The sequence below is a fragment of the Alexandromys fortis genome, unplaced genomic scaffold (genome assembly GCF_014885135.2).
Source record: "Alexandromys fortis isolate MF-2015 unplaced genomic scaffold, M_Fortis_MF-2015_v1.1 scaffold_264, whole genome shotgun sequence".
Lineage (NCBI taxonomy): Eukaryota > Metazoa > Chordata > Mammalia > Rodentia > Cricetidae > Alexandromys > Alexandromys fortis.
Window position 1 is genome coordinate 727,659 of NW_026068140.1, and position 22,343 is coordinate 750,001.

The window sequence follows — 22,343 nt, forward strand, 5'->3', positions numbered from 1 at the left end:
GAGCGCGCGCGGGGGGAGGGGGGGGGAGAGTGTAGGGGCTTGAGATGGCTAAGCATTTAAAAACATTGGATGCTCTTATAAAGGATCTAAGGTCAGATGACTTACAACCACCGTAACTCCAGCTCCATGGGGTTCAACCCCTACCCTTAGGTACTTCACTTACGTGTACAAACACACAGGCATATAGGATCTTTAAAATTCTTTTAAAAAAGGAAACTGGGTTACTGTGAGAAGAGTTGGCTTGTATACAGTAAAAGCTGTGAATTTGTTGCATTCTGTAAGCCACTTGAAGCCACATACTCATTTCTGGTGACAACTTTACACTTGTGCTGTCAGAACACCACAATGACAGCTGTGCCTATGGTAGTCTATCCAGGAGCTCAACCCCCTTTCCATTTGTGGAAAAACCTACACTGTTCTTGTTAGCAGCCCTCTTAGGTCTGTAGGTTTATTTTGAACAAAGTGTATCGTGTTTTTTTGACACAAGGTCTCATTGTGTCCTCTTGGCTCATCTGGAATTTACAAAGATCCACCTGCCTCTGCCTCCCAAGTGCTGGGATTAAAGGCGTGTGCTACCACCCACCAGCTCTTTTGATAGTTTTTGTATACATTCTCTTTTCTCAAAATTCTGTCAGTGCTACACTCTATTGAGTTTAAAACAACATAGCTCTCATTTTATACAGTGTAACTATTACACATTGTATTCATGACTTTTGACTGACCAATCATCTTTTTTATTAAACATGAACTTTTACTTTCTTTCCTTGCATATAGAAGATGACTTTAGGGCTGGAGAGATGGCTCAGTGGTTAAGAGCATTGCCTGCTCTTCCCTTCAGGGATACAGACAGACAGAACACTAAACATAATAAATAAATCTTTAAAAAAAAAAAAGAAGATGACTTTAACTCATTGTAGCGGTAGGGTTGACTTCCGGCCTGGGTGCCGCACCCCTCACCACAGGGTCCGAGCCATCGCTGCCGCAGCTGCCACCGTCTACAAGGCAGGTGAGAGAGGGAAGAGTGCAGCATGGGGGCCGAGGAGGGACCCAGATATGGAGCTGCGGGAAGAAGCTTGGTTTCCGGGGCCGCTGGATTCTGAGGATCAGTCCATCATGGCGTGAAGTCACTGGCAGCAGCTTGAAACATCTAGTCACAGCACATCCGCAGTCAGCAGCTGAGAGATAAATGCATGTTTGCTTGCGCGCGTNGAGGTCTGGTGCCCTCATCTGGCCTGCAGACATACACACAGACAGAATATTGTATACATAATAAATAAATATTTAAAAAAAAAAGAAACAGCTGGGCGGTGGTAGCACATGTTTTTAATCCCAGCACTTGGGAGGCAAGTAAATGGATCTCTTTGAGTTTGAGGCCAGTATGGTTTATAGAATGAGTCCCAGGACAGCCAGGACTATGCAGAGAAACCCTGTCTCAAAAAAACAAACAAAAAAATGAAGACACTAAGGTGGAGGATGGTTAGTATAGCATCAACTTCGGCTCCTTGGTAAGACCCTATCTCAAAAACAAAAACACAAGTCAGGCTGAGCATGGTGGCACAGTCAGATCTCATGAGATGAAGGCCAGCCTGGTCTACATAGATTCTTTATAAACACAAATAAAACATAGAGGAAGAAGTCTTAAGACATTCTTTGGGTTATGTGAAGCACAGTTCTTGTCTTTATTTTTTGATTGGGTACTGGAGGCTGACTGAACCCAGAGCTTTGAACATGCTAAGTCCATTCCCTTTCCACTGTGCTTTTCCATCTTGAAAAATTTTATCTTCTCTGCTCATTTCACAGCAGCACACTGCAGACAATTCTAGGGGCTGAAAATCTACATTAAAAGTCTTTTTTTGGGGGGGGGGTGGTTGAGACAGGGTTTCTCTGTGGCTTTGGAGCCTGTCCTGGAACTAGCTCTGTAGACCAGGCTGGCCTCGAACTCACAGAGATCCGCCTGCCTCTGCCTCCCAAATGCTGGGATTAAAGGCGTGTGCCACCGCCGTCCAGTTTAAAAGTCTTGAAGCTCTTGTACAGGCTTTAGCAAGAGGATGTTGCTTTTCTTGCTTCTGGTGGTCATCATCCCTTGGCTTATAGCATGAGATCCCTTTGCTGTTTTTGGTTTTTTGGTTTTTCGAGACAGGGTTTCTTTGTAGCTTTGGAGCCTATCCTGGAACTATTTCTGAAGACCAGGCTGGCCTCGAACTCACAGAGATCCACCTGCCTCTGCTTCCCAAGTGCTGGGATTAAAGGCATGCACCACCACCACCTGACCCCTTTGTTATTTTCATTCTGTTCATTGTATGCCTGTCTGGGAATTCCATCTCATAAATATGATCATACTTAAGACCCACTGGGGTGACTCAGGATCAGTTTCTCTACTCTTTTGTTTTGTTTGTTTTTTGAGAAAGGGTTTTTTTTCTGTGTAGCTCTGGCTATCCAGAAACTTGCTCTGTAGACCAGCTGGCCTAGATTTTTTTTTTAATGCTGATAATTAAAAATGCAAAACAAGCCAAGCCTGATGCTGTATGCCATTAATTCTTGTACTTGGGAGGCAGAAAGATCTCTCGGCTTGCGGCCAGCCTGGTCTATATACCCATTTTTAGGCCAGCCAAAGCTATGTAGTAAGACCCTTTCTCAATAATAACTTATTCTAACACTTTGACCAGTGTAGTACTGTAGCATTTTTGTGTAGAACTTGAGAGGCATAAAATTGACTTACTGGTTGATTCTAAACTCCTTGACCTATTAACATAGACAGACAAAACTACTTAAATATATCATGAACCTGAGCCATTTTACTCCCTTTTGCTGAATTTGGGGGCAGTGTATTCTGGACTTTCCTTTTTAGTAATAAGTACTTAATCAGAATTAAGCACTGACGTATTTTCTATCTTAAAACAGGTCATACATAGGTGGAACAAAGAGCACATACAGGGCCTGCGACCCCCCCCCCCCCCAGACAGGGTTTTACTGTAGCTTTTAGACCCTGTCCTTGTAGACCAGGCTGGCCTCGAACTCAAGAGATCCATCAGCCTCTGCCTCCTGAGTGCTAGGATTAAAGGCGAGCGCCACCACCTGGCTCTTCACATGCAGTTTTAATATACAGATTTGCTGAGTGTGTGTTATATTATGTTTCATAGCTAGGAAGGATACTAGAATTTATGAAATTGATAAGGTGTCCTTGAAAAGGTTGTTTCAAAGTCAGTCATAACAAATAGTTCACCCATCTTTTTCCATAAAGCCAAGGAAGCACATTGAATTCAAGTCTCCCTGATGGTAATCTACAGTCCTCAGAGTCCAGCTCTTTTGTATCTGAGCCAACGGATATAATTATGTTGGAATAAAATGCTCTGTACTACAGAGGTCAGCTAACAAGCTGGGAAATCTAAAGTTTAGTTTCTGAAGGAAATCCTTGAACTTGGTGTGCCTTATTTCATCCCTAAATCATTAAGACTCACTTCACAGAGAGTTGTGGAGGGTGAAATACTGCTAATTTGTTCAGTATCTTACAACAATAAATTATGTCTAAAGATCTGATAAAACATAGTAAGCCTCATTTATATGAGTAGCTGGAGACAGCATAGGTAAACTTAGAGATAATTCAGAAAATTCATTAAAATTATTTTTTTAAATTTCCTTTATTGTCAAATTTTTGCCTCTGTTTCCAACGTGCTTTCTTGTTCTTTTTCCATAACAGACCTATGAGATAGGTTGGACAAATAACAGCAGGTTAGTTAATTAAGGAATCAGTTCATCAAGAGGACATAATAATCTTAAATGTTTATACAGCTAATAATAAAAGCTTCAGGGGCTGGGAATAAAGCTCAGTGAGAGAGTGTTAGGCCCAGGGTTTGATTCTCAGCCTGGGGGGGGGGGGTGGTGCTCAAAATTCATTAAGGAAAAAAAGATAAAAGGGAAATAGCAGATATCTGTGATTATGTTTGGAAATTTAACTATTTGATAAAAACAAATATAGAAAAGTATGGAAATAGAAGAGAACATTATCAACTAGTCTGACATAATTGACACCTGTAGAATAGTTCACATAACAGGGAAATGTTTTAAAATATTATGGAATATTTAAGTCTCATTCAAAAGGATGCTATCATATAAAGTATTTCTCCTTTTTCTCTATCCACCCCCCCCCCCAGTGTCTCTGTGTAACAGTCCTACTGTCTTGGAACTAGCTCTTGTAGACCAGGCTGACCTCAAACTCACTAAGATCCACCTGCCTCTGCCTCTGCCTCCTGAGTGCTGGGACTAAAGGCTCATATAAAGTATTTGTGACCTTAATGCAGTTGTCTTAGAAATTAGTTACATGTTAGTAAGTCTCCAAATATTTGGAATACTATATAGCACCAAAGCTACTGGAAGTGAAGCTTTTGTTTATGCAAGGTGCTGGCTCAGTATATTCCCAGCACCACCTCAGCAAGAAAGAATTTGAGAGGCGGATCACATGAGGTAAAGGACAACCTGGGCTATATCGTGAGATCCTATTTCAGAAGACAGGAACAGAAAAACCAACCTGAAAGTTATTTGAGAATTGATAAATCAAGAAAAATAGAACACATAAATAACCATTATTTGGAACAAGAGATTGATGCTACTGTTGATCCTTTAGACTTTTCAAAGAGCACTAAACATTAGAAAGCTTGGGATGGTGCTTCTCTCATCCTAGGAGGACTAGGCAGCAGGATTGTTGCACATTAGAGACCAGTCCTGGCTACAAAGTGAGACCCCCCATCCCATGTTTTCATGTCTGATGAAAACCTGTGCCCAAATTGCTTTGTTTCACCCCTCACTCCCCACAGCAGACCAGAGCAGTGATGACATTTAAAGTTAAGTGAGCTGTTCAGTTTCATCTTTAACTTACTTATTACAGTCTTCATCTTTCCAGTATTAGGAAGTTGCCTTTGAGTTGAGCATGGTGACAAGGCATTTAATTCTGGAGGCAGAGGCTAGTCTGGTTTATCTAGTAGTGGTAGACACCTTGTTGTTTAGTTGCCTTTGGACTTGGCAATAAGGTTTAGTAGATAACGGCACTTACCCAACGCAATCCTGATGGTCTGAGGTCCATCCCAGGACCCACATGGTGAAAAGAGAAACCAACTTCTACAAATTGCCCTTTGACCTCCACAGGAATGCTGTGGCACAAACCACAAAAACATACCTGTAAGCTGAGACTGCTTGTTCGTTTCCTGGCTGCCCAGGACTGAATAATCACACAGAAAATATATTAATTACAACACTGTTTAATCTGTCAGCTCAGGCTTCTTATTAACTAACTCTTACATCTTAAATTAACCCATTTCTTTTAATGTATGTATCACTATGAAGCTGTGGTCTACCAGTAAGGTTCCAGCATCTGTCTCCTTTGGCAACTACTTGGTGTCTCCTGACTCCACCTTCTTTACTCTACTTCTGCTTGGAATTTCTGCCTTGCTATATTCTGCCCTGCCATAGGCCAAAGTAGCTTTGTTAACCAATGGTAATAAAACATATTCATAGCATACAAGGAGAATCCCATATATACAAGGATAGACAAATAAATAAATGTTTTAAAAATGAGACTTATTGGCCGGGCGGTGGTGGCGCAAGCCTTTAATCCCAGCACTCGGGAGGCAGAGGCAGGCGGATCTCTGTGGGTTCGAGACCAGCCTGGTCTACAAGAGCTAGTTCCAGGACAGGCTCCAAAGCCACAGAGAAACCTTGTCTTGAAAAAAAAAATATAAATGTATATATATGAGACTTATTTATTTTATGTATATGAGTATCTTTGTACCATGTATGTATATGTGCCACGTGCTTGTCTGGTGCCTGCAAAGATTAGAAGTGGATGTGAGTGGGCCTGGAACTATAGTTACCAAGACACTGTTGCTATATTCTAGCTGTCTTCACCTGTGGGCTGCTGAGTGCTGGGAACCTAACCTATTCCTCTGAGACCAGCAGCTGCTCTTAACAGCCCAGCTATGCTCCAGGCCCCAGTTTTAAAAAAGTGTTAAATTACTTCCTTTTTGTTTTGTTTTAATTTTTTTGAGGAAGCAAGGTTTCTCTGTAACCTTGGCTGACCTGGAACCTGGTTGACCTCTAACTCACAGAGATTCACTCTGTCTCCCAAGTAAGTACTGTAAAGTCACCTTTTAAGTAGCTTTTCCTTTTCCTTCTGAGACTGTTACACTGTAGCTCAAGGCTGTGGTGGAGCTTACCATGTAGCCTTGGCTGGCCTTGAACATTCAATGATCCTTTTGCTTCAGCCTCCTGATTGCTACTAGTTTGACAAACATGTTGCCTTTCTGCTCTTTTGGTTTGGCTTGGTGGCACCTGGGGGTTACATACTCAGCCTTGTGCTCTCTCATGTGCACTGCCCCTAGGCACCTAAGGTGCTGCTTCCAAAACCTGTGTAGTCTTTTGGGAAGGCTTGGGGGGGGGGCAACCTTTATGGAAGCACTGACTTAACCAAGAAGAAACTCTGATGTTTTTAGCCTAAAAGTTGAAGACAGTAGATTTAGTGCCCATGCAGTACTTGATACTTACTAGGCTCTTAATAATATCCCCAGCCAGCTAAAGTTTTCGAAAAGGAACAGAATGACTGTATTAATCATCTCTTTGGCACAGGATTTGAATTGGGAATGTGGTTGGAAACTGGACAAAAAGAAAAAATCTTACTTGGTTTAAATAACACATCAAAACACTTGAAGAGCTAGGTGGTCTGATATCAGCCATCCTCTTGGTCATTTATCTGATGGTAGCCTCTCTTTGCATTTACTATCAATATATTTGAAGTGCAGAGCACACTTTTATTATATTGTGCCATAGTAACTCACACTTAAATGTCAATATTGCAAAGCCCTGCAAGGTTCAGTAACTTCTGGTGTGGTTTGCTCCTCCTATCATCACCTATTATTGTGTGTGTTTTAACAGCTTTAAAATTGCCACAAAGCAAAATTGGTCAGGATCATAATTGATGGCCCAGGAGCTGCCACGGATATGCTTGTATGGGATGAAAGAAATTCAATACTGGATTGGTTTTATTTATCTAAAATGTAGGGCATAACTTCAATATAATTCATTTTGCAAATACACCAAGGTGATGGCCAAGCACCGTATTGCGCCCTATTTGAAGGAATGCTCTCTTTATTCATGGAAGTTTTACAGTCTGAGGTGTTTCTTACTTTAATCATGTAAAGATTCCTTTCTTGTCAGTGTGTATTAATCAGATTGTAGTATATAGACTTATAAATATTCTCAACAGTTAAAGTAGAAACATTTTAGATTATGGTTATGTAAGTTAATTTTTATGTCTTTGCTAAACAGATTATTGAGAAAATCTAAATTGCCTTAGTATATATAGGCTCTTCCTTAAAAATAGATGATTGGTTGAAATGACCTGAAGGGGTCTTTGTAAGCCCTAAGCTCTTTAAGTCTAAAAACTGCAAACAACACCAGGATAAAAGACTGAGCTTTATGACTGGTATTTTGTTTGGTTTTTGTTTTTTTTTGAGATAGGATTTCTCTGTGTATTCCTGGATGTTCCGGAGCTGGCTTTGAACTCACAGATTTTCGCCTGTCTCTGCCTCCCTAGTGCTGACATTAAAGGCGTGCACACCACCGCCCCAAGGTTGGATGATTGCAAAGTGTTTTATGCATGCTCATAGTTTTATTTAGACAGAGGGCTGTTTGTTTGTTTGTTTTTGGAAACAGGGTCTGCTGTGTAACTCTGGCTGACTTGGAACTCACTGAATAGACCAGGATGACCTCAAACTCAAAAAGATGTATCTGCCTCTGTCTTCAGAGTGCTGGGATTATATGTGTACCACTACACCTGGCCTCAGATGATCTGTCAAAGTGATATTCATAAATTCATGGTAATCTACCCAAACATTTTTGTTGCCCATTTTTCTTAAGATTTATTTATGATGAAATCGCAGGATGTGGTGTGTGACTGTGTCTGTAAGGTGGCAGGTTTATTAATTCATGTTTCATCACATTAAAAGAGGAGTGAGTATGAAATTAACACCCCCTTGAGAATAGGGCTTTAAGATAAGGACATTCCTGAGTTAGAATTGTTAATAAGAACCATTTGAAAAACATATTCCAATGATGATGCCAAGTTCTACTTTCTCATAAATCTTGGAGCAGTTGAGGATACAGTATCTGCCCAAGGATTGATTTCCCAGTACCCTAACCAAACTTCATTACAGCTTATACTTAAGAGGAGAAATTCAGTAGATTTTAATAATAGGGAACAAAAGTTCAAATAACCTTTATTTGAGATAAGAATTTGTGGGGCTGGAGAGATGGCTCAATGGTTAAGAGCACTGATTGCTCTTCCAGAGGACCTGGGTTCAATTCCCAGCACCCATATGGCAGCTCACAACTGTCTTGAAAATGCAGTTCCACAAGATCTGACACCTTCACACCAATGCACATAAGAAAAAAAAAGCTAATAAAAAAAAAGGAGATAAGAATTTGTGTGTTGTTGCTAAAAATACCAGTTTATCAGACTGATATGTCAAGCTGTTCTGAGAATTGAGACTGGAGTCCACGTTCATCATAAAATAATAACGGTCAGGGTCAGTGTCTGCTGAGGACCCAAACCCAGTCTTGATTATGCCTTGTTCACTCCAACCCCCACCATGTGCGTCTTAAAGCTGTCTTTTCTCTGAGCTTAAGTCTATATTAATATATCTTTTTAGGGGGGTTCTTTGTGTAGTCTTGGCTTCCCTGGAACTCACTCTGTAGACCAGACTGGCCTTGAACACACAGAGGTCTGCCTGCCTCTGCCTCCCAAGTGCTGGGAATATCTTTAACCCCCAAGGTCAGATTTGGGGAGGAGGCACATACATCCCCAGTGGAATTACAGAATGGACTTTAACAGGTGGTCTATATCTTAATCTGAAAGAAAAAAAGAAAGGAACTGGGTAATACCTGGAAACACAAACAGGATTGTTATCCATCTAAAGGATGAGACAAAATGAGACCTTGTCTCAAAAACAAAAGCCAAATAAAGCCGGGCGGTGGTGGAGCACGCCTTTAATCCCAGCACTCGGGAGGCAGAGGCAGGCGGATCTCTGAGTTCGAGACCAGCCTGGTCTACAAGAGCTAGTTCCAGGACAGGCTCCAAAGCCACAGAGAAAAAGAAATTTTCAATCAATCAAGTAGGCCCCAAATATACAAATATTGAAAATCACCTAAATCTTTAGTAGGTGGAGATGAAAACCATACGTAGTATGAGAATGATCATGAGGCTCAGCTTTGCTGAATCTTTGTCAAGCAGTTATACTGGATTTATGACTTTTGCCATTCCCATCAGATATGGCTGTGCTGTGGAGNTTCTCCTTTGTTCATTGTAGCAGGATGCTTATATAACCAGTAGTTATGTAGTATAGTTGTATGGTTGGTTGAAACAATGCTTTTAGCGTCTCATTGTTGGGATGTTCTAGGGGTTGTGCTCAGAGCTTTGCACATGCTGAGCATTCCCTTTACTACTAGACTTCTGTCTCAGCCACTCAGTCTGATTTTAAAGGGGTGAGCTGTAACTGCTAGCCACAGGGAGGACACTTCATCTGTAGTTGCTCTTTCCTCTACTGTAATAACATTTGTGTTGTTTATATGTGTTTGTTAATGATAGGGCTCTTTGCAAATCCAAGACTCTAACATAGACATTTTAAAAGCTTTTGACTCTTCTTAATTTGGGTGTTCATCTGCTTCTGGTATAGATAGAATGATAGTTATCCCTGTAACAAAACCTGAGCCAACCCGGACAATTGCAGTGTGCAGCTCTGCCATGTTTTTGTTAAAGTGCCATATGACCAGTAGTTTAGAAATCATAAATCCAGTGCAAGATAAAATATTTTTATGCTGTATGTGTTTCATACCTAAGACCATTGGTACTGGGGCTGGAGAGATGGCTCAGAGGTTAAGAGCATTGCCTGCTCTTCCAAAGGTCCTGAGTTCAATTCCCAGCAACCACATGGTGGCTCACAACCATCTGTAATGGGGTCTGGTGCCCTCTTCTGGCCTGCAGGCATACACACAGGCAAAATATTGTATACATAATAAATAAAAAAAAAAGACCATTGGTACTTCAAGATCCATAAAGAGCAAAAAAACATAAGCAGTTTTTAGCTTGTTTGCGTGTCTGTTCATTACTTAAGACTGTCTGCATAGAGCGCTTCAGAAGTTAGGACTGTAACCAACAATTGAAGCTTTACATCAGCTGCAAAATTGGTTATACTTGTAGTTTCTTGAGACAAGATCTCAGACAATAGCCCAGGTTAGCCTCTTACTTATGCTGATTTTTCCACTTGAGCCTCCCACGTATACTACCATGCGCAGCTACCCTGAACTGCTATCTCTCCCCAAGGATCTTAGAGAAGAAATTGAAGTTTCTCTTTGAGTAGAGTGTTGTGTTGCCAGTAATCCCAGAACTAGGAAGGCAGAGGCAGGAGGATTACTGCAAATTAAAGGGCAACATAGTTGGTATATATACAGAGAGAACCTGTCAGGGGGGAAGAGGAGATAGAGGGGAGGAAGCCTGTGCCATGTGAAGCTGCTGGGTCAATAGCATATTGTGTGATAAAGGTAAGCTTTGTATGTGTTTTCTCTTCCTCTGCTTTTTAGCTGTGGATTGCTGTCTGGAAAAATTTTGCTACTTTTTTTGTTTTTCCGAGACAGGGCTTCTCAGTGTAATAGCCCTGGCTGTCCAAGAAATTGCTTTGTAGACCAGGCTGGGCTCAAACTTACAGAGATTCTCCTTCCTCTGCATCCCAAGTCATCCTGAGCTGGCTTACAGAATTCTTACTGTGATTCAAAAATGGAGAATTCATTGATAATCCATCTGGATACCACTTCCGAATAATTTGGTGAGTGATGCAGTGAATAATTTTATCAATTAGTTGTCATCTCTCACTTTTGTTCTTTAATTGGTAATGGAAAAATGCACATGATGTTTCATGATCCTTTAAAAAAAAAAAAAAAAGCCAGGACAGCCGGTATTGAAAAGTAGTAAACAGGGTGGAGAGCAACTCTGACACCAGGGGCTTGTGGGTGGCTTTAATTCCGTGATTAGTTAATACTGACTGCTGGCCATTATACCTACTGTTTTGAATTGACAAGGACCAATGGATTTTGATTTTTTGTTTTGTTTTGTTCTTCGAGACAGGGTTTCTCTGTTGCTTTGGAGCCTGTCCTGGAACTAGCGCTGTAGACCAGGCTGGCCTCAAACTCACAGAGATACGCCTGCCCCTGCCTCCCGAGTATTGGGTTTAAAGGTGTGTGCTACCACCACCATGATTTTTTTTTTTTTTTAGTTTTTCGAGACAGGGTTTCTCTGCAGCTTTGGTGCCTGTCCCGGAACTAGCTCTTGTAGACCAGGCTGGCCTCAAACTCACAGAGATACGCCTGCCCCTGCCTCCCAGAGTGCTGGGATTAAAGGCGTGCGCCACCACCTTGATTTTTAAAGATTTCATCCATTAAAGAATCCCTTGTCACCAGGCGGTAGTGGCACACACCTTTACACTCAGCACTTGATAGGGAGAGGCAGACGACCTCTGTGAGTTCAAGGCCAACCTGGTCAACAGAGTGAGTTCTGGGATAGCCAAGGCTGTTACACAGAGAAACCCTGTCTTGAAAAACAAAACAACAAAAAAAGAATCCCTTGTCAATGGTTTGGAATCAGTGTGACTCTGCTTGACCTGAAATTCTTTGATGTTTTTCCAGGACTGACTTCTGTCCACATCCCTTGTTGAGGAACCTGTAATGTGAATTTGTCTGGGAAGGTCTGTTGGAGCTCTTCTTTCGGTCCTAAGGTTCTAGTTGCTGCAGTCTATGGTGTATAATCCTTTACTAGAAATGACTGAAAGCTGTTCCTTTAAAAGGCTCTCCACAAATTTGAGAGTTCTCACCCCTTCCCATGAAGATTTCCATAAGGATAAGGCTCGTTCTCTTTTGTTCTGCCATAGTATAGGATTCTGCTTTAATCGCTCCTCATCATGCCAGCCAGATCTCATTTCTCATACCAGAATGCTCCTCCCTTCCAGGCTCAGCTTGAACCACCAGCCTTGATGCTTTATCTGGTCCAGGCTCTAGCCTTAAATTGTCTGATTGGCTTTGTGTTTCATTTGACCCTAGCACACAGGGTTGCACTGTCTAAAAGAGAATTATGTCCCCTCCCATGTCTGGTTGCAGTTCTCATTTCTTACTGCTGGTCCTGAGCAGATCTGCAACTTCAAGGTTAAGATAAGACGCATTCCATCAGAACTGTGTCGTCATCCTTGCCAGCTTCTGATCTGAGTCTGTTCAGGAGATTTACAAGACAGTTGCACACCATTCTTTAAAGAATATTATGGTTGGACTCTGACTCCTGGCATCAGGCCAATTTGATTTGTCAGCTGTTACAAAACCCATTTCCCATAGAGAGAGGGGCCTTGACTCACGTGTCCTTCAGCCTGTTCTTTAGATGAATGAGAGTTAGTAGATCTGAACCTTTTATTTCCTGGTGTTTTATAAAGGTAAAGGTAGATAACAAGAATATTTTGTACGCTGTTGTGTGTTTGTGTGTGCATGTACACACGTGTGTCTACTGTGTAGCTAGGGATGCACACCATGGCAAATGTGTAAAGTCAGAAGACAACTTTGTAGTCTCAGTGCTCTCCTTCCACCTTTGGGATCTGGAGATCACATCATCATCAGGCTTGCATAGCAGCTGAGCCATCTTAATGGCTGCCTATGATAGAGCTCTTTCAATATGAGTTCAATTCTTATTGGGTAGGCCGTGGGCATTTATTACTCAAGGTTTTTCTTTTCAAGATTTATTTTTATTTTATATGTATCAATGTTTTGCTTATGTGTATGTCTGTGGACCCCTTGTGCTGGCAGAGGTCAAGAGGATGTCAGACCCTGGGTCTGGAGTTAGAGATATTGTAAAGCCACTCTATGGGTGCTTTTCACTGCTGCGCTATCTCCAATCCTGGATTTTCTTTTCTTTTCTGTTTTCTTTTTTCTTCTGAGACAAGATCTTGCTATGTATCTCTGACTGGCCTGGAATTCACTCTGTAAACTAGGCTGGCTTTTAACAGTGAACCCACCTGGCCCTGACTCAGCTCTTCAAGTGCTGGGATCGCAGGCCTTTGCTGCTGCTCCCAGCTGTTTGTTGTTTCAGTGGTACTGAGATTGGGTAGAAAGCTTAGTTGTTCAAGATCAGTTATGCCTAGCAAGTTACTACCTTGACCCTATTTTAATTTCTCTAGTGATATTTTCACATTTCTTAAATACAAGAGGTGAGGACAGGCATGACAGTGCACATATTTAGTCCCGGCACTGGGGTGGCAGAGGGAAGTGGAGCTCTGTGAATTTGAGGACAGCCAGAGCTACACAGACCCTGTTCCCGAAAAGAAAAAGAAAAGAAAAGAAAAAAGAGTTGGTTAAAAAAAGTTTTTTGCTTTTGTGTGTGTGCTTGGGGTGCTCATGGAAGCTAGAAGAGGACATCAGATCCCCTGGAGCTGGAATTACAGGTAGTTATGGGTGCTGAGAACTTAGCCTCTGAAGAGCAGCAGCAAGCCCTTAACCACTGAACCATTGTCTCAAGACCTCTTTATGGCAATCATTGTAGCCCTGATGGGCCTCACACGTGTGAGCTAGTGGTGGTTTTCTCTTCCACCTTTTGAATGATGGCAGTCCCGCAGAACACTGCACACTGCACACTGTTTGGGGAAATAGCTCTGGGTAAAGGAGTCTGCTGCTCAGCCTGATAAGCTTCATTCAATGTCTGGAACTCACATAGTAGGAGGAGAAAATCAGCTCCATAAGCACACCATGGCATGGCAGGCATCCATCTGGATAGAGATATATAGGTTAAAAGGCTGTGATGGTGTTCGACATAGCGGTACACACCTCTAATCCCAGCACCTAGGAGGCAGAGGCAGACAGACAGGGATGTGTGAGTTTAAGGCCAGTTTGGTTTAAATAGTGAGTTCCAAGACAGCCAGGGAAAACAGTTGCCCTCTTTTGGGCGGGACACAAATACACACACACACAGAGACAGAATAAATAAAAATATATGTAAAGGCATGTGCCACTGTTGCCCAGCCCCTGATACTTCTATTTGATGGCCAAAATTACCACCATTTTCAACTTTCGAAGCTCCCCCCACCCATTGGCCTTAAACTGAGAGATCTTGGGTACTGTGAGTGAAGGTGTGTACCACCTGGTAAGGCAGGCCTTCATTTCTTAGGTTTTTATACAGGTACGTGTGATATATTGTCCTCCCATTTCTCTCCCCTCTTTTTTAGTGCCTTTTCTCCCCTTATACAGGTTTAGTTCTACATACATGATTTTATATGTTTCTATTAGAACTAGGAGCCACCATTGAGAGAACATACTATATTTATCTTTCTGAGACTGGCTTGTTTTTATATGATTATCTCCGGTTACATTCATTTTCCTGAAAATGATATAACTTTATTCTTCGTGTCTGAAAAAGATTTCATTGTGTATATATGCATTTTATTTACCCACCCCTCTGTTGCTGGATGCCTAGGTTCTGTATTTTAGCTGTTATGGATAGCATTGCCATAAACATGGTTGTAGTGTATCTCTATGGTATGGTGACTTGTTCTTGTTTTTTTTTATGTTTTTTTAAATTTTATGTGTATGAGTGTTTGCTTGCATATATGTCTGTATACCACATACATGCCTGTTGCCCTCAGATGCTAGACAAGGGTGTCAGATCCCATGGGACTGGAGTTACAGATGGTTGTGAGGTACTCTGGGTGCTGGGAGCTGAACCCTGGGCCTCTCTACAAGAGCAGTAAGTGTTTAAAATCATTGATTTATCCATCTCTCTGGCCCCTGACAAAGTAAAGCCCACCTTCTTTTTCATACTCTCCGGTGGAAGCAGCCTCAGCATGCATGAGGAGGGTCTGGCACCACGAAGTTTTAAATTTCTGTGTGTGGAGCAAATACAGTTTTGGATCTCTAAGATGTTTATTGCAGTCAGGTGAAAGAACACCGTGTATTGTAATCTGGTGTCAGTGACACAGGCTGGCCATGAACCGGCTATGTGGTTCGTCATGCTTAATCTTCTGCTTCCTGTTATTATGTCCTCCTTTCCTTAGGTTTTAGGATTACTAATATAGAGCAATATATTAGGGGTGATAATTGCTAAAAGTCTATTTTATAGCATTACAAGAAAAACCAACAGGCATAACTAACAAAATACTTCAATTTAACCATAATGGCTATGGCCAACTTGCTCACCCTATTTTTTTTTCTTTTTCTTTTTTAAACTAAAGGACTAATTTTTCTCACCTGTAAATTCAGTTAAAGGGTTCTTTTGTGAGTTGGGATGTAGCTCAGTAGTCTGTATAAAGCCCTGGATGCATACCCAGCTATTGTTTTAAGTCTTTGGGTTCTAGTTCTGTTGTAATTCTCTAGAACAAGAAAAGTGACATAGTATCATTAAAATACTTCCCCCTCCCTTTTCCTGTTGCTTCTTTCCCTCAAGCAATTTTAATTAACTCTACAGTGACAGACGGTGGGAAAAGCTTTGTCCAAAGTGCTTCTTGAGGAGGGTGGTTGTAAGAGCCTACTCTTGCCCCCCCCCCTGCCAGTGAACTGTGATCCTGTTAGGTGGTCCTAAAATGCTATTGATTAATTCACAGGTTTTAGAGGAATAAGCCTAAATTTTGGACTTTAAAACAAAGAACTAACTCCCCTGAGCTCTGAAAGCCTTGGCCTTGGGGCCAAGGGAGGTACCTTCCAACTTCTCCACCCAGTCTGCAGTGAAAAGGAAAGTTAAGCCTTTTAACTTTTTCATTTGCCTCTCCCTCTTAGTCTAGTAAGGCTGCCAGTTGCCATGGTAACGGACTGGGACAGCTGCGCAGTGGCGCCCAGGCAGCTGCGTGGGGGCGGGGGAGCTGCCAGCCCGCCAAGCCCCAGACCTGGGAGGGGAGGCCCCTCCTGTTAGCCCAGAGGGAAAGAACGAACTGGGGCGATCCGGTAGGTAAGGGACGGAACCCCTACTGATCTACTTAGGGCTTTTCTTCAGCATGAAGGTATAAAGAAAAAAAATTCTCTTCCTCCCTCAAACTGTAGAACACATATGTAAATCCTTGTGTTTTTTTTGTTTTTTTTTTTTTTTTTCCTGGTGAGGCAGGGAAGGCCATAGCCACAATGCTTAGCTGCATGCTTCCAACATGGGGCTGGTTTTAACCCAGCGCTCTGACCTAAACTGCTCAGCTCACGGAAATTCCAAGGTGGGGGGGGGTGGGGGTGGGGTACTCTCACTGGAATATGACATTTCCTGTCTGGTGAGGTCGGTGGCTGTTCATTTTAAATAAACCATATATATATATATAATTTTTTTGATGCCTGGGAGTCTTCTAAATTAATGAAAAGATTATTTGAAAATCTTATACCTACATTCCCCCGTGCCTTCTCAAATAAAGTTATTATAGGTCAAAAATTAATACAAGCAATTTCTGAGGCTGGCCTACCTAGTGCTAATAAGTTCTGTAGGTAGGATTGTTAATACTATATTGCTGTAATGGTTTCTTAAATTACTAATTCAAAATAAATTGATAAATACAACTTCTGCTTCTTTGACTTGAAAATTGTGAAATTAGTTGCCATTTCTATTCCTGAGGTTGACTTTCTGGCCAGGATGGGAATGCTCCGAAAAACAGGTTTAGAGATTTATAGCAAAATAACAATGGAGTCAACTAAAATATCAATTCTTGCTATTTGCTAATCCAGACTATAGGACTATGGTTCAACAGTATGGGAATTTTAAAAACTAGATTCTCTGTTGAGCACCCCTGACATGCATATTTCTGAGCTTAACTCAGTTTCCATTTGTGCTGCATTGCTCTGGCTTTCCTGGGCGATGAATAGTCCACTGTGTTCTGAGGAGCTGCATGTTGATGCAGAGGCTGGGGCCACACTTTGCTCCCTCCTCTTCCTTTGGCCCGAAGTCAGCCTCAGTTAAGAGGCAAGGTACCTCCATAACTATTTGGATTAGTTTAGCCCTGGGAATTACAGGCTAGTCCAGTAACTAATTTTGAACTTTTTCTCTGCCCTTCTTCCTTTTTTTTTTTTTTTTTTTTGTTGGTTTGTTTTTCGAGACAGGGTTTCTCTGTGACTTTGGAGCCTGTCCTGGAACTAGTTCTTGTAGACCAGGCTGGCCTCGAACTCACAGAGGTCCGCCTGCCTCTGCCTCCAGAGTGCTGGGATTAAATGCGCGCGCCACCACCGCCTGGCTCTTCCTTTCTATTCCCAAATGAGCTTGCTAAAAAGGAGGCTTAGTGTATCTGAGCTGTTAGCCTTGCTTTTGTGAGCTGATGGACACGCTGAAAGGACAAGTTCAAGCATTTTAAGGAAAATGTACCAAGTCACTAGAGATGTGGTGAGAGATGGCCTAGGTGTGTGTGCTCTGTGTGCTGTGTGTGTGTGTGCTGAGTGTGTGTGCTCTGTGTGTATGTGCTCTGTGTGTGTGTCAGTGTGTGTGCTGCTAAGAGACTGCTCAGAGAACAGAGAAGTTACTTTTCAGTGTTTTGAGGGGGAAGGTTTCTTTCTTCTTTTTCTTCATTTTTTTATAAAGACCTTTAGTCACCTTGGAGGAAAAGATTTTTATTTTGTCTTGGTTCCTTTAATTGAAGGTTTCCCCCATTTCTCTTTGAGTTCCTGGCTCACAAGTAGATGCAGAAACAGTGAAGAGTAACATACCATGCTATTTGCCTTTTTAGAATATGAAATTAAGGGAGTTAAACAATTGTGCCATCTGATAATTTTTGATCTTTTCATCTGAAGAGAAGTTGTTAGGGAAATGCGCAGATTGACCCATTTACAAAATAAATTTGTAGCCCTGTCTTAGAATAATTGTATACACAAAAAGAAGGGTATGGGTTGACGTGTGCCCTCGACTTCATCAAGAAGTGACAGTTTTAACCCTCGCGGATTGTGACCATTTTGTCTTTCCCTTCTCAGGAACCTGGTGGCCTTAGTCCTTCAGTTGAATCAGCGTGCAACATGGGAAAGAAAACCAAGAGGACCGCTGACAGTTCTTCCTCAGAGGATGAGGAGGAGTACGTCGTGGAGAAGGTGTTAGACAGGCGCATGGTTAAGGGGCAAGTGGAGTACCTGTTGAAGTGGAAAGGCTTTTCTGAGTAAGTGCTTTCTTTTCCAGGCGTTAGAACTCTGTAGAGGTAGAAACCTTTAGTTTACTTGCCCACGAGCCAGTGTCTACCTTTTTCCCATTTACACCCAAAATAAGACTCAAGAGAAGCAGCAGACCATATCGTCTTCCCACCATGGAGCTGATGTTTAATGATCTTATTTTGAGGGATAATGTAAGGAATGCTTGGGAGCACAGACTTGGGAGCCAGATTTTCTGGTTCAGATTCTTACTCCACCCTTTTAAGATACAGGTGGATGAGCTCACCTAATTTCTTTTATTATTGTTATTTAAGAAGTTCTTTTCTTGCCAGGTAGTGATGGTACACACCTTTATTCCCAGCATGGGGGCAGGGTTAAAGGGGGGGCAGAGGCAGGAGGCTGTCTGTGACTTCAAGGCCAGCCTGGTCTATAAAGCAAGTTCTAGGACAGCCAGGACTCAAAGAGAAACCCTGTCTTGAAAAACCAAAAAAAAAAAACAAAAAAAAAAAAACAAAACTTTTGTTATTTTGTGTGTGTGAGTGGCTTGCCTGCATTTGTATCTGTGCACTGCATTTGTGTTGTCTGGTCCCCACGGTCCAGAGAGGGCATCGCAGCAGTTAGAACAGGAGTACGGATGCACGTGAGTGCTGGGAACCAGACCGTAGTTCTCTGGGAAAGCAGGCAGTGCTCTCAAACACTGAGCCATTTCTGCAGTCCATTGACTAATTTCATAATCACTTTTTTCTCCTTTAATAAAATAGGAATAAGCCGGGCAGTGGTGGCACATACTTTTAATCCCAGCACTTGGGAGGCAGAGACAGTCCTCTTTGAGTTTGGGGCCAGTCGGGTCTACAGAGTAAGCTTCAGGACAGGCTTCAAAGCTACTACAGAGAAACCCTGTCTTGAAAAACCAAATAAAATAAAGTAGGGATAAGAGGTGGGTGTAGCTTAGGAGTAGAGTGCTTTCACCTGGCACACTCGGGTTTGATCCTGAATTTGGTCCTCACACATGCCAGGAAAAGAAAAGAAAAAAGATAAAACCAGGGTTAAGGATATAGTACTTAGAGGTCTCACTAAGTGTGAGTAGACAGCTGTCATGGCAAGTGTGAACATTTGAATTTAGATCATGAGAACCCATACAAAGTCAGGCACATGCATCTCTCCCTGAGAGATGTGAGACAGACAAGAGAATCCCTGAAGGCCTGAGGGACAACAGGCTTGGCATACATAGCAGTGAATAAGGGAACCTGTTCAAACAAGGTAGAAGGCGAGGACCCTTAGCAGGAGAGGAAGCTAAGTTGGGGCAGGTAGGAGTTGGGACCACTAGTTTTTTTCCCTGAATCCAGGTGGCTAGGTTTGGGTCTAGCTCTGGCCTGTGCCAGTAGCTAAAAAGCCTCAGGCAAGCGGCTTTTTTGTGAATTCATACCCCAAATGTTGGGTGCCAATTGTAGCATGATTAATAAAAACTCAGAGACAGATATTGGGGTTTGACCTAAAGTTCAGAGAGTAAAAGATCAGCCTTACAGATCAGGCATTGGTGACGCACACATTTAATCCCAGTAGCCACAGTAGTTTGCCATAGAAACCTGGTAGTAGTGCACGCCTTTAATCCCAGCACTCAGGAGACAGAGAGAAGACAGGTTCCAGGAAAGGCTCCAAAACTCTACAGAGAAACACTGTCTCTCAAAACAAAACAAGACTTATGTGTATGAATTCTTTGCCTGAATGTATAGCTTGTATATTGTACATGCCGTGTCAGAGGAAGGAACAGGGGGCTGGGAAGATGGCTCCGTGGTTAAAGAGCACTGACTGCTCTTCCAGCTTCAAATCTCGGAACCCACATGGCAGCTTACAGCTCTCTGTAACTCCAAGACCTGAGACCCTAACTCAGACATACATGTAGGCAAAATTCAATGCACATAAAATAATAAAAATAATGATTGTAAGCTACCATGTAGGCGTTGGGAATCACATCCAGGTCCTCTGCAAGAACAAGTGCTCTAAATCACTGAGTCTTCTCCAGACAGGGTTTCTCTGTGGCTGTGGAGCCTGTCCTGGAACTAGCTCAGACCAGGCTGAACTCAAATTCACAGAGATCCGCCTGCCTCTGCCTCCCGGTGCTGGGATTAAAGACGCCCAGCCACTTCTGCAAATTCTTAATCTAAAATGTCACACAAACTGCCGAAGTAGAATCTGTTTCCCACAGAAACGTCACTAGCTAGGACCACTCAGCCTTTGAACCCAAGGTTTCTTCTTAGCAACTTTTGTCAAGCTAAGATGCTGCTTATGTAGCTTACAGACTTATTGTTTGCTTCTGTGATTCATTACAGGTTACAGGTGTGTCTCAGATAAAAACAAACTTGTATTTCCTGTCTAACCAAAGAATTATGCCTCTGGGTAGGGAAAGGGGTAATAGTTTTCTTGCTGTAATTTCACAAGATTGTTGTAGTTTTAACTTTTTAGAACCCATGATATAAATAGAAAATACAGAGGACAACCTTGAGAATATCAAAATTGAAACACACATGTTGGTTCATTCCTATAGTCTATTTGGAAGGCTGAGTCAAGAGAACTGCCGAGCCCAGCGGTGGTGGCGCACGCCTTTAATCCCAGCACTTGGGAGGCAGAGACAGACGGATCTTTGTGAGTTCGAGGCCAGCCTGCTCTACAAGAGCTAGTTTCAGGGGCTGGAGAGATGGCTCAGAGGTTAAGGACACTGACTGTTCTTCCAGAGGTCCTGAGTTCAATTCCCAGCAACCACATGGTGGCTCACAACCATCTAAAATGAGATCTGGTGCCCATGCATGCATACATGGAGGCAGAACACTATATTGTATATGTAATAAATCTTTAAAAATAAAAAAATAAAAATAAAAAACCTGAGTGTTCCTGCTTTTAAAAAAAAAAAAAGAGCTAGTTTCAGGACAGGCTCCATAGCTACAGAGAAACCCTGTCTCGAAAAGCAAAAAAAAAGAGAACTGCCGAGAGGGTACATTGTAAGACTTTAAAAATTCAGGGAATAGGTGCATGTGGCCGTGTACTCCTAATCTCAGCAGAGACAGTCGACTCTATTAGAGGCCATCCTGGTCTATCTAGCAAGTTCCAAGGCAGCCAGAGACCCGGGTTAGATGAAATAACAAAAACAAAATAAATAGAAACCCATAGAGAAGGCTGGGAATATGTCTCAGTAGAGTGTTTACTTGAGATAGGTAGAGCCCTGAGCTGGGCCTGGTGCCACATAGAGGAGGTGTGGTGCCATGTGCCTGTGAACCCAGTGTTCAGGAGGGAGAGAAGTTCAAAGTTATCCTTGACCAGCCCTGGCTACATGAGGCCCTCTTCCCCAAAAAACTTTTTTCTACACCATAGGTCTTCCTGTTTTGTCTGATCATACTGTTTCAGATTTTGTGTATGTGTATGTGCTCACAGACAACTTAAGTATCACATTTGAATTAATACATCCCACCTCTTACTTGCTATAGTTTGGTTACAAATAACATCTACCCCAATAGAAATTGGAGGTATGTAACTTGTAGGCCCATATTTCTATATGGTGTGGCAGCCAGGCTCTGAAGCCATAGGCCCACCTGAGGTGGTCACGTAGCCCTGCAGACAGGCTGTCATTGCCCCAACAACAGCCAGGATGTGCTCCTCCTTCCTCCTTTGTTAGAAATGTAGATCACTGGGGAGAGGTGTTTGCCGAAGCTGAGGACTCAGTTGCAGGTGTTTCCCTAGCCCTGCGCCCCCCTCCCTATCCCCCCCCAAAGAAAATATTAATGAGGTATCCACCTTGGGTTGGGGGAGGGGATAAGAGATGTTTTGTGCGTGTAGATCTTGAGGATGGGGAGAAGCCTGAGATGCCCTTCCGTGATGAAGGTGTGAACTGGGTATTTCTCGCACCTCATACGGGTCCAGATAGGGAAAGATAGTTTGTATGTTGGGGCCTTTGGTTCCTGACAGTAACTTTATTAAGTTAACATCTTTCTGCAGGCTACTGATGTATGTATAAAACTACACTCTTTGGGCACTTAATTAAGCAGTTAAATTTGGGGTTTTTTGTTGGGAAGCTGTGTGATGGATTGAACCCATGAGCCTGACTTATGACTGGAACAAACATGCTTACCACTGAGCTATTTGCCCACTTTATAGACTGGGTTTGCTTATTGTTTTTTTTTTGTTGTTGTTGTTGTTGT

The 22,343-nt window shown here is 42.3% G+C and overlaps 1 protein-coding gene across 7 annotated transcripts in view; it reads left to right on the forward strand.

Annotated features, from left to right (window-relative positions):
* The window catches only part of Cbx5 (chromobox 5), a 46,637-nt gene that overhangs the window by 11,683 nt on the left and 12,611 nt on the right, over positions 1–22,343 (forward strand). For 2 of the 7 annotated variants that reach the window (XM_050126635.1, XM_050126633.1), the window contains exons 2-3: positions 16,157–16,256; positions 17,986–18,164. In XM_050126635.1, the coding sequence (XP_049982592.1) occupies positions 16,197–16,256; positions 17,986–18,164 (239 nt within the window). In that variant the 5' untranslated portion in view covers positions 16,157–16,196. Of the gene's footprint in view, positions 1–11,721; positions 11,781–15,883; positions 16,000–16,156; positions 16,257–17,985; positions 18,165–22,343 lie in introns of those variants that run through there. The other 5 variants (XM_050126636.1, XM_050126637.1, XM_050126634.1 and 2 more) reach the window with 4 other exon arrangements.